Source organism: Quercus suber, unplaced genomic scaffold, assembly GCF_002906115.3.
Source record: "Quercus suber isolate HL8 unplaced genomic scaffold, Cork oak 2.0 scaffold_194, whole genome shotgun sequence".
Classification (NCBI taxonomy): Eukaryota; Viridiplantae; Streptophyta; class Magnoliopsida; order Fagales; family Fagaceae; genus Quercus; species Quercus suber.
In genome coordinates, this window is record NW_027069652.1 from 1,110,012 (window position 1) to 1,122,812 (window position 12,801).

At 33.2% G+C, this 12,801-nt stretch overlaps 1 protein-coding gene across 1 annotated transcript; it reads right to left on the reverse strand.

Annotated features, from left to right (window-relative positions):
• Positions 1-270: 270 nt before the first annotated feature.
• On the reverse strand, positions 271-3,823 carry LOC111985232 (probable xyloglucan glycosyltransferase 12). Its single transcript, XM_024016876.2, has 5 exons — positions 2,570-3,823; positions 2,053-2,361; positions 1,677-1,967; positions 1,473-1,586; positions 271-1,319 (listed from the first exon to the last, which is right to left on the reverse strand). Exons 1-5 carry the CDS (start codon positions 3,410-3,412, stop codon positions 678-680), a joined length of 2,199 nt encoding a protein of 732 aa, XP_023872644.1. The 5' UTR covers positions 3,413-3,823; the 3' UTR covers positions 271-677.
• Between the last annotated feature and the right edge of the window lie 8,978 nt (positions 3,824-12,801).

Genomic DNA, 12,801 nt, shown 5'->3' on the forward strand with positions numbered 1-12,801 from the left:
AGCTTTCAGGTAGAACATTTTTTTATTTTTTTTTGTACTTTCCTTTGGCAGTGGGTTACAACTTAAAGTTGAGAGTAAGCAAAAGCCTTATATGGTAATTCACATTAAAGTGAAAGAAGACAAATTGCCATTTAGGAACATCGGATAAGGATTGAGTTCACTTTTAGAATAGAAACCCACCTTACACAAGGAATAAATTCCAGTTTCTGCCACTGAAGAAATCAACAAATTCTAACAACATTCTCAAGTAATTAAGTGACACAAGAGGGAGAAAAAAAAAGGCACCGAGAGGAGTGCTGCTATTCTTGACTTAGAACTTTGAACAACAAATTTTCATACAAAAGAATCGACCCAAAAACAAAAGAATCAAAATCAAAGAAAGTTACAAAAGTAGAAAATGAAAACCTTACATATATTGAAGAGCTTCACCATTTCCTAATGTCACTCTCTTCAACATGCAAGTCAATTCTTCTGTTCATATAACACAATTTCTTCATGTATTGGGTGGAAACTGATTGTGGGTCTCTCTGAGGGTGGAGGACAAGCAAGAAAGTAAGCACTCTCAGCCCTCTACAATTTCCCCATAAGCTGTTTCTGTGGTACTCAGATATCTTGGCCACCCATGTTGCTAGTATTTATATCTCCATATGTCCCGTCGAAGTCCTACTGTATTCTGTTCACTCAACTTGTTCACCAATCAAATCTAAACCAACCAGCAGAAATGATACCCCCTGAAACAGCAGGAAGTAGAAATGGATTCCCTGAGCTGAAAGGAGACTCCTTGCTGAAGCCGTTAGAAGAAGGAAAGCCAATGCTAGCTCCTTTGTATATATTCGGTTATGCTTCTTCTTCTTCTTCTGAGAAGACTTTTGCTCTTGTTGTCGAATTTCCTCCTTCATTTCCTCAAGATTGGACTCTGAGACCCCCCTATGAGGTTTTGGCTGCTGCTCCTTCTTCTCAACCAAGGAGACAAGATCACCCTCAGACGAACGCCCAGATTTCTTAGTAACAACCCACTCATACGCACTTCCAAGCTGGAATAGCCCCGAAATCATGGCATTGAATTTGGTGACTGACATGGTGTTCTCAAAAAGAAGATAAGGAACTATAAAGGGGAAAGATTTTGGGGCTGGAAGGATGTTAAGAAAAGACATGGTGGCCGGGATATAACATACAACCCATGCAGGTAGTTGGGCTTCCGGTATGAACATTGTCATGGGAAGAATTATGCAGAAAAGGGTAAATGAATAGAATGGCAGTATCAACTTTCTAAGGAGAAAGAAGAGAAAGATCATGTTGAATTTCTTCCAAAAACTTATCTGCATCAACCAAAATTGATAACAGTTCGATATTAGCAATCACATTCCATCATGATTTTCAACGCATAAAAATTGGACAAGTAGCACACACTAAAGATGCAACAACTATCTAAAGATGAATATATTTACCAAAAAATAAACTATTTAATATACCTTGGCTCTGATAATATCAGGCAAACAAAGTCTAAACAACTGCATAGGCCCAGAATGCCATCTATGTTGTTGTTTCCTGTAAGCTTCATAAGACTCCGGTAATTCACACTGGCACTGAACAAAACAACAGAACAATCACTTTCAAACGAACTATTTCAACACTAACAAATTCAATAAGATAGAAAAACGAGGGTAAGTAAGTACCTCGACATCATTGAGGAAAATGAATTTCCATCCTTTAAGATGAGCACGGACAGCAATGTCCATGTCCTCCACAGTGGTCCTCTCCAACCACCCACCAGCATCCTCCAAGGCCTTTATCCTCCACACGCCGGCAGTCCCATTAAACCCGAAGAAATTAATGAAAACACCATTTACTTGCTGCTCTACTTCAAAATGGAATGCCAAATTAATGTTTTGCAACCTTGTTAACAGGTTTTCATCCTTGTTCACAAAAGACCACCTTGCCTGAACCAATCCTAATTCCTCATTACCCTGCACAAGGAACTCAATTCAATTACTCCCAATTTACCATAAACCTTAAAAAGCAATACTGTGATTCAATTTCAAACCAAAGTACCTTAAAATGAGGAACAGTTCGTTTCAAGAAATCAGGGTTGGGCTGAAAATCGGCATCGAACATAGCAACAAATTCATAGTCTTTGACATAGCTACAATTCATAGCTGACTTAAGATTACCAGCCTTGTATCCATCTCTAATCACACGATGCCTGTACACAATGTTGGCACCCTCTTGCTGCCATTTATGCACTTCCTCTTGGATCAACAATTGCGTTGTTGGGTCATCCGAATCATCAAGAACCTGAATCAAAATCTTTGATTTCGGCCACTCTAAATTACACACTGCGGCAATTGATTGCTGATAAACCTGCATAATTTCAAACCAAAAAAAAAAAAAAAACAATTAAGACCCCCAAAAAAAAAAAAAAAAAAAAAAAAAAAAAAACACACTCTCATAATTAACAGCTACGACAATAGATTAACTAATCCGGGTCAACCACATGTAATTTTTTTGGTCCAACATCAATTAATGTCTTTATCTTATAAAATGTTTATGAATTAGAATTAACAATTACCTCTTTTTCATTGCACATGGGGATCTGAACAAGTACCATAGGAAAGTAACCACCTTTCTCACCGGATTCGAGATCTACGAGGTTGTCTTCTTTCAAAACGGGTTGGATCTTCTTGAATCGGATCCAAAAACAACCCAAACATAGAACTAGCCTATCAATGCTTTGGATTAAGAAGAGCACAATACAAGCATTGGCGAGAAATTGAAGAGGGGGCGCGAGATATTCCACGCGAATCAAAACCCACCGCGAATAAATCCAATCAAACACGCCCTTAACACCCAATGGCGTTGCCCACAAAGACTGCAACTGGAACTGAAGCAATTTCGGAGCCCCGAAATGCCAGCCTTTGAAGTAAGCCGCTATTTCGAACCCGAGTAAAATCACAGACACCCACAAGAACATTTTGATGCAGAAATAGAACCTGGTTTTCACCGCCGGGTTCTCTTTCTCTCTCCCCATTCCCTCCACCGAAGCGTCGTCGTTCTCGTTCTCGTGCTCGTGCTCGTTCTCGTTTTCGATTTCGTCGGAGTCGGTTCGGCCCGAAGCGAGACGGCGGCGGATCAAGGCGGCGAGGCCGAACATTGCGGAGGCGATGGAGGTCAAGCAACCGGCGGCGCGGTGGGCTTTGAGCATTAGGACCCAAGTGAGCTGCTTGGCGTTTTTGCGTCCGCGGTGGCCTTTGTCTCTGGTACGACCCGACCCGGGCGAGTCGGTTGTGATGATAAAATCGTCCTCCGTCGGACCCTCCAGCTCCACCATTGACCAATTCGGATTCTCCATCTTCACCACCACCGGCGTGCCACGGTGGCTCTCTTTCGCCCACCATTGAAACAACGGTGCCATTCTTTTTCCTTTCTGTCTTTAAGGTCTGATCTCACACAATGAGAACTTTAAAAAAAACACCAAAAGCTCGAAACTCCGACGTGCGATGAGACTAGTATAAAAAAATATATACAAAAACACAAAACAACACACAGAACAGAACAACCAAAAAAAAAAAAAAAAGGACAGACAGGTGGAGAAAGAGGAAACAGAGAGCTCAGAGGAGAGCCAAGGTTGTTGTCTCTAAAATCATGGTGACATTCGAAGATCACTTATACGAGAACGATGTGTCCAAAAAAAGCTCACACCCAATTACAGCTTGCAAAAAATCAACATGGGACTCTCTTTCTCTCTCTCTATCTCTCTCTCACAATCCCATACACTTCAAAAGTCACACACAACCAAAAAAAAAAAAAAAACAACATTAAAAAAAAAAAAACAAAAGAGAGAGAGAGAGAAAGAAAGAGAAGCAGAAACACAATGTGAATGTGTTAATGTTTTTGCCAAATGGAAAGAGAAAGCGATTGATATAAAAGAAGCCTATAGAGAAAGAATGTGGTAACAGCTCAACACGTCTTTGGGTTTTTTGGATTCCTAAAAATCAAAAAAAATAGGGGATATTCAATGGAGAGACCACGTTCCCAAATCGGTCTCTATTTTTTTTTATCTAATTTTTTTACTAGTTTTTACCATAAACAAAATCAACAATTACGCAGTGAATTTCTTCTTAATCTTAATTAATTAACTAATTGTTATTATTAACATGGGTAAATTAGGTGTGGGATTTAAAAGGGTCATGAAGAATATAAAAACAGATTTCCGACAATATCACCTACTTTCTTTTGGATTTAATAAAAACCAATGACCACACAACAACGTAAGCCCTAGTGTTTTTAATTTTTTATTTTTTTTAGCTTTTTACAGTGGGTAAGAAAAAAAAATTACACAGATTTTTATAAATATTTGAAAACTTCCACCGTGTTTCCGTGGGGTCTACACATGTCAAAAAGATATGGATGATGGGTTTTCTTTTTTCTTTTTCTTTTTTTATAATTTATTTAATAATTAAATTCTGCAAAATTTTTGACACGAAAAAAATGAAATAATCACACGGTCTGTAACAACCAACCGCGTGACGACGCGGCAAAAAGCAAAAAAAAAAAAGTGTTTTTTTGGGTTTTGCTTTTTAAAATATATTTTTTATTTTATTTTTAGGGGGAATATTTAATTATATTAGATTGTTTGATGTGAGGGTGTTAGAGTTTCTTGCAGTGAGTGAGGGTTTTTTTTTTTTTTTTTTTTTTTTTTTTGAAGCACAGTGAGTGAGGGGTTAGAAGAAACTTTAAAAGGCCTCTTAATTGTGTGGGTGGATTGGGGTATATGACCAAGTCCCCCTCCCCAATCCCATAGCTAAAAAGTGGTGCAATCTTTTGAATCTTAATTGGGAGTTCTTCAACTCGGTTTTTTTTTTTTTTTTGTTAGCAACTTTTAGCTTTGCTACTACCATTATTATGGCATTATCCACGCTCCAACAAACGGCGTGCTAGACACAGTCAAGAAATGAGTAGATGTTAGGCTCTACCAATTGTAAGGAGGAGGTGGAGAGAATTGAGGAACACAACTTAAGCATAATTTTGATGTGGTGGAATGTGAGTGGTGGGAAAAAAATTATAAGTCCACGTGAAAATAATAAGCAATTACTCGTAGTCTATCACATTAAAGTTGTGGCAAATAAAAACATTTTGGTCATCAAACCACTTGGATGAAATTGAGTTAGGTTTAATAGTATGTTTGTTTCGATGTAAAACCTCTTCTAAATATAGCTTTTTTGTATATTTCTATGTTTTGTAGAATAGAAAAATAAGTCAAATAAAAACTATTTTTGGTCAAAAACTTTATTAAATATATGACTTACAACTTTATCTTATTTTGATGTTACTACCAAATATAGGAATATGAGATAGTTTTTCAAAAAATACATTTATAAAAAAAAAAATTTAAAAAAACTCATTTTTTAGGATATGTAATGACATTGTTGTTTTCTAAACCATTATTGTAAATATCTTACTTATTGTGAACCATTCCTATGTCATTACGTATTTTATTCAATCACCTATCATTAGCTATGTTAAAATCCCATTTATACAAGCATCTTCTTGATTTTCATTCTTAAAATTTAAATATCCTTTGTAATGCAATACTACAAGTCTTGACATAAAAAACAAATAGAAAATAAAGGTTCATTGGAGTTATTGAACAGACTTCAATGATTATAATTGTAAAATGGTAGCAAGTGTTTGAAGAAAGTAATCAAATAAGAAATAGGAGAAGAGGTAAAAATTGAGATAGAAAATGAAAACTCTATTTCTCAAAATATTATTCATAATAGAGTAGCATTGTAGTACTATTGATCTGGCATAGACGATTGACTTATTTATACAATCGTGAGATATATACAATTACACACTTACTCATCTAACTTCCAACATGTGAACAAATCTGACTTAGTCACTTAACTAACTCTGTTGTAACTAAACTCAATTGCTTGACAATAATAATAACTATTTACTAACAACCAAAATTATTTCACTACTAAGACTGATTGAATGTTAGATGGACTGGATATAGAGAAATGTTATATTCACAATATTTTTGCAACAAATTATAAATAAATAGCAAGTTAAATTGGCTGTTATGTGTGGGTAAAAAAGTAATTTAATTGATTGATTCATATTATAACCAATAATAAATTACTACCTAAGATTTATTGTGAAAATACTATAAAAAATTTGTGCATGTAACAATTCTTAGTGCATATATGCTATCATTAATTTCATGTAGTAGTACTTGTTTTTCACATCATGGAGAGAATAATTAAGATACTAATTAGGGGTAATTATACTCTACTCTCTTGAAATTTTGGATGAATAACACTCCACCCCAAATTTGAAGGAAAAAAAATACTCCCCTCCTTTGAGGGTTGAAAAAAAATAACACTCCCCCCTCTCTATTTATATTAGTAACAGAATATTCTAAATTTCTATAAAATTCTCTTTACTAAAGTTCAACCAAAACTAGTAAAAATATAATTGAAATTTTTAGAATAAGCAAGGTTTGTTAAGTACCAAAATACTTGCAACGATAAGTCTCTCCACAACCTATTGAAAAACTAAAAAATAAGAAAAAAAAGTCATACTAAAGATTTAAAAATACTCTTTAATTTAAAATTTAAAATCAATGAATTTTAATTTTGAAATTGAGGATAATTTTGAAAAAAAAAAGTCCTTAAGCAAATGGCAGATTAGTTCAAAACATTTTTAACATCAATTTAATAGAGTTTAATCAAATAAATATAAAAGGAAAAAATAATTTTTTTCTTTCTGATTTAAGGGAAGAGGGCATAATTACCCCACTAATTATGCATGTAATTTGTCATATTGTAATATTAATAGCACCTTTTAACTTTTAAGATTTTATATTTTTATATTTTTTTCGTATTTCTAGTTGTTGCTTTAATTGCTTAGCAATACGCGCTGAAGTTGCGGGTGCACCTGAGGTGCTCCCCATTAATTGCTGAAAATAATAAAGAAATAAACATGGAATTGACTAAAATAGCCTTGAATCCACGTCAGCCACCGACAACTTCAGTCCCTAGGACATTTTGTGGCTAATTCTGGAAAGAAAAAAATATTAGCTGGCGCAAATCCAAAGATAGTGGAAAAGTACTTCCGAGGCCCACGCTACTTACGGTATTGCTTCTTTAATCACCGTTTATTGATTGTGACTTCTCATGGCTCTGTTTCCGCGATCCCAGTGTTTTTTTGTTTGATCAGAAATTGTTTTCTATTTTGATGTGCGGCTCCTGATCTTTTTTTTTACACGAGTGTACAGAGAATGAGATGTATGCTAATTTTTGTCGCTGTAGTAATGAGATATAGCCGTAGTCACGTGAGGAAAGTGAGCGCCGCTTCGAAATTCAAAAAAACCAATAGCTCTCAGCTGTAAAAAGCGCGCAATGGATAAGGGGTACAATGGACATTTCACAATACACTGTGCTGGCTTAGAAAAAGTGAGAGAAAACAAATTTAATAAATTTATACTTCCTCCCCGTATTGATATTGATATTGATATTGTTGTTCCTTCAGCTTCATCCTCTTTAAATGAAAAAGTCCTCTATCATAAAATTGTGGGTGGGTGATAAAAATAAAATTATGGGTCTATGATTTCACCATTCACAAATTGTCACGTAGTAAAATAGTGACACTAGACTTACTCTTTTTAAATACCACAAAATAGTGGATTTATGTGAGTCCATATCTTTACCATTCGCAACTCATCATGAATAAACTCAAACGTTCAAGATTCAATCTATCACATTATTTATAAAGTTTTCAAAATATCTTATAGGCATAAAGTGGAATATTTTGGCCAAAAATTAACAAGTCTAAATCTTCTGTCCCGCTTTTCCTACTCAATTCTATACTCCACCAATAAATACTTGGCACGTGTTCACTTAATTAAAATATTTCTATTAATTAATAACTGTAGTATTAATAAGTCAATAATGATAATATTTAATTAATAGTAATATTTAATTAATTAGGTGAACACATGGTAAGTATTTATTTATAGAGTATAGAGTGGAGCAGGAAAAGTGGGACAAAAGATTTGAGTACAAAATTAAAATACCACTTCCTTTTTATAATAATAATATAAAAAATTAAAAAAAAAACTAGTTCTCCTTTAGAAAATTCATTAAATAAGATACTTTTTTATATATTAAAAGATAGAAAGATTAAAAGAACATCATTTAATACTTACTATTTAAAATGTGCATTATAGTTTTTCAACATTGCTATTACTTTTAAATTGTAGTACGAAAATGGGAGTATTGATTTTTTAAGTACAATAAATAGTAAGTTATGAAAGTTGTCAATATTATATTCATTTACTTTTTAAAAATGCAGTTTAGCAAAAAATAAAAAATGCAAGATTTAGGTACAGTACTTAAGTGATGTTTTTTAAATTTTCATCTTAAAATTTTCCTCTTAAGATTATGCCACGTAGTTTTTTTCTTATATGATGGAAGTGTATTTTTTAGTTAAATAATCACATAACTCAATCTTAAGAGGGAAACTTAAATAATAACATTTAAGGTATTGCACACAAGTTTTGTCATTTTAAAATTTACTATATTTTGAGAAATCTCAAAATAGAATAGAAAAGTAAACAACATGAAACACAACAAATCTTTTTTTTCCATTATTAGTTTTGGATAGAAAAATAAACAGTTTGGAGAGAAAATAAAGTACTTTGCTTTAATTGTTTTTAGTAATCAATTTTTTTAGTAATGTAGAGGGACATGATTGTCATATTATTTATACTAGTACTGTTTAAGGGACTCTCAAACCGTTTAAACCGTGGACTCTTAGTTTTGAATATCTCAAAATATCATCTCTTCGCTCACTTACATTTTTTCAAGGAATAATTACAATTTGCCCACCTGTGGTTTGACCCGATTTCTATGTGCCTACCTGTGGTTCAAAGTTTGACACTTTGCCCACCTGTGCTTGTCACCGTTACCCAGCCGTAACCCACCTCTCCACTCTCCGTTACTCTAACACCAAATAAGCAAAAAACTCACTCCCACTCAGATCAAAACTAGTTATCACTCTTAGAACTCACTCTCACTCCCAAAACTCTCAAAACTTTCTCACTCCTACAACAAGCATCGTTTGAAACTCTCAATTTCAGATCCAAGCCGAGGAAGCAAGTTGCTAATAGTTGCTCTCCCTCTGTTCAGCAATGGGCTTCGATTCGCAAACTTTCCAATGGAACTGGGTTTTGATCGTGGGTGGGTTTTGATCGTGCATGCGCTTGGGTGCCACCGTGGGTTATTGAACTTGGGTTTTGAGCTTGCATGGTCCTCTGTTCAGCATCAGCAGGTAGATCAAAACCCTCTTTAGTTTTTAATTTTTGAAACCTAGGGTTTGAAATTGGGTTTTTTAATGCTTTTTTGGGTTTTTTATTCTTTCTTTGAATTTGAGTTTCTTAAACTATTCTTGATTCCATGTTTCTTCGAATTGATTCCATGTTTCTTGATTCCATGTTTCTTCGAATTTGGAAGAAAGAATTTTAAATAAAACCCACTTTGGAAGAAGAAATTTTAAAACCCAATTTAGAACCCTAGATTTCAAAGATTAAAAAAGCAAAAAGGGTTTTGATCTACTTGCAATGGCTGAACAGAGAAGCAATAATCTTGATCTTCCTCGGCTCGGCTCAGTTCGCATGCATGATCAAATCCCAGTAACCTCAAGTGCAGCAAAGCACATTGCACAATGGGAGTAAGTGAGTCTTGTTGCCACAGCTGAACAGAGGAGCTGTCTTCCTCGGCTCGGTTTGCATGCACAATGGGAGTGAGTGAGTGACTGATTTTTGGGAGTGATAGTGTGTGATTTTTGGTGAGCAAGCCGAATGGAGTTTTGGGAGTGAGAGTGAGTTTTGAGAGTGTTTGATCTGAGTGGGAGTGAGTTTTTTGCTTATTTTTGTGTTAGAGTAACGGAGAGTGGAGAGGTGGGTTACGGCTGGGTAACGGTGACAAGCACAGGTGGGCAAAGTGTCAAACTTTGAACCACAGGTAGGCACATAGAAATCGGGTCAAACCACAGGTGGGCAAATTGTAATTATCCCTTTTTTCAATTAAGGGGGACAAATTGATAAAAAAAAAAAAGCTCACAATTTAAAACCCCTCACTAAATCTACATTCTCAGTAGTTTACAGTCTCCTTATCTCTTATTCTTTTTGAAATTTAAATTACACACCATATTTTCCTCCTTATCTCTTATCTTTAAAAAAAAAAAAAATTAAACAGACTCACTTTATTTATTTTCTTGCTTCTTCTATGTTCTCTTTTATTTTAAACATAAAAATTTCTAGGCATTCAGGTAACTCAAATTCACAACTGATTTTTAATGCACGAAAAGAGATGAATGAATAAAAAATTATGATACTCTATTTGGATGCCGCTTATTTTGCTGGAAAATGAAAACACTGTAACAAATAATTTTAAAACAAGACTAAACAGTGTACACGTGGGTCCCAGCAAAGATGGACAAACTGTTTACGCAACTAAATGTTGAGACGTGCACAGTGCACAGTGGCTGAACTGCATGAATGGACAAACTGCACAGTACACGTGGGTCCTAGCAAGGATGGACAAACTACGTGAATGCGTGAATGGCTAAACGTGCATAGTGTAAGCAGGTCCCACTTCAAATGCAAAAACGCAGACGTGAGGGTGAGACATTGTATCCAAACATTAGCTAAGCAAACAAACAAACAAAAAAAACAGACACACACATTCTTTATAGTTTTTAGATAACTCTACCATGGAGTTCCTAAAATTCCAATAATTCATTTTGAATACACATCATCAGCATTTTTTTTTAAGTTGTCTATTAAAACAAAAAAAAAAATTATCTACCAATATTTTTGTATCCTTTTTCTTTTTACATTATGGTCTTTTTGTGTTCATTTAATTTATTGATGTTTGTGGCCAAATACCATTCATTGGTTTAAAATAAATAGAGAAGATTTTAAAAACTCTGCAATATAAATACCCAAAGAGCCATAGAGGATTATAATATGAGAATCTCAGCTTGAAAATTATCTTGCTCTATCTTCAAAAAAAAAAAAAAAACTTCAATTTTTCTACTTTATCAAATAAAATAAAATATCAGCCAATTTTTACTTTTTACATCCTCTTCACAGTAATTTATGATAGAATTCATTGTTCATATGAAATATATAGTAATTATTTAGTAATTTTATATTTTCTCTTATTTATTGTATATAGAAAATAGGTGATATTTTCTCATTTCACTTAATAGTGGATTTCATTAATTGAATTTATAAAAAAACAATGAACAAATTTTAACTATAAAATTGGTTGTAATCTTAGGCTACAACCTTGTTCAATAAAATAAACATTACTGCATATTTTGAAAATCTAACAATTGAATTGCACATTTTTTACTCTCTTAATACATATTTCAAATTTTGTATCATTTATATTTATTACTTATAGACTTATAAGCTAATATTTTATACATAATTTTAAACGACAAAAACTTCAATCTAAACAATTTATCGTTGATATAGCTATTAATCTTTAATAATGATAGATTTGTCAAAATTCATAGTTAATAAAAACATATTAAAATAATTGTAGCATAAGGTTACAACTAATTTTGTAATTAAATTTTATCAAAAAACAATTATCATTTTTTAAAATAAAAATCATCAATTATATGAGAGAGAGTATTTCATTAATTAAATTTATAAAAAACAATTATCATTTTTTATAAAATAAAAATCATCAATTATGAGAGAGAGAGAGAGAGAGAGAGTACCAATAGCATATCATGGGAATACACACTAGTTTACGGGACAAACAAAATAAAAAGAAAAAAGACCATACCCATCAACAACTTGGATAAGATTCCGAGGTTTTTTTGATACGAGAGGTAATGCCGTAAAAAGAGTCAGACAACAGCCAAACCAGGAACCGCACGTGACGAGCGGTAATATGAAACGTGTGACAAAGATGGGGCACAAGATTAAGATACCTGGACATAGAGGTTGTCCCTTGGTCAGACATTTAAATAACAGGCTGTCCAACACAACACAAAGCCGGCAAGGCTTGTTATTACTTATTGTTGTCGTGCTCGCAGGTAATTGCACGCAATCTCCGGTACATAGATAGAGCCACCTCAACACATTTTAGTCATTACCTACTTTTCAATTTTATTAATAAAAAATTATTATTAAACACAATTTTTAATAATAAATTACTAGTGATTAAGAAACTTTGATGTTTACTTATATTATACAGGTGAATACACAATATACGTACTATGATTGAAGTTTTTGTTCTTGTTTTTTATTTTATTTTTTTAAGAGTTAAAGTTAAACTATGATTGGAGTTGGACTCCACTTTATATTCCACACTTTGGGACTGCGGGTTTAAATTAATATTGTTGATGTTATTGAAAATTGATTCTATGCTTTTTATAAAATTGATGATGATGATGATTAGTTTATTTATTTAAAGTGTGTAATGTAATTTAATTAGAAGCTTCCCCTTTTATGTATTTGGTCATCTTGACTTTTGTGATTAAAAATATTTCGACCTCACATGTTTCTGTCATTAGTTTGAGTTTTGGCCAAAATTTTCAAAGTAAACTCCATCAAATAGTTTCTAATTTGAGTTTTGATCGAGATTTTTGAACTAATGGGAATTTATGGTTAATATACAAAGCAGTATTTGAGAGAAAGACAAAAAAAAAAAAAAAACTGTATTAATATAGAGTAAGACTCAGTTTTTTTTTTTTTTTTTTTTTTTTTTTTTT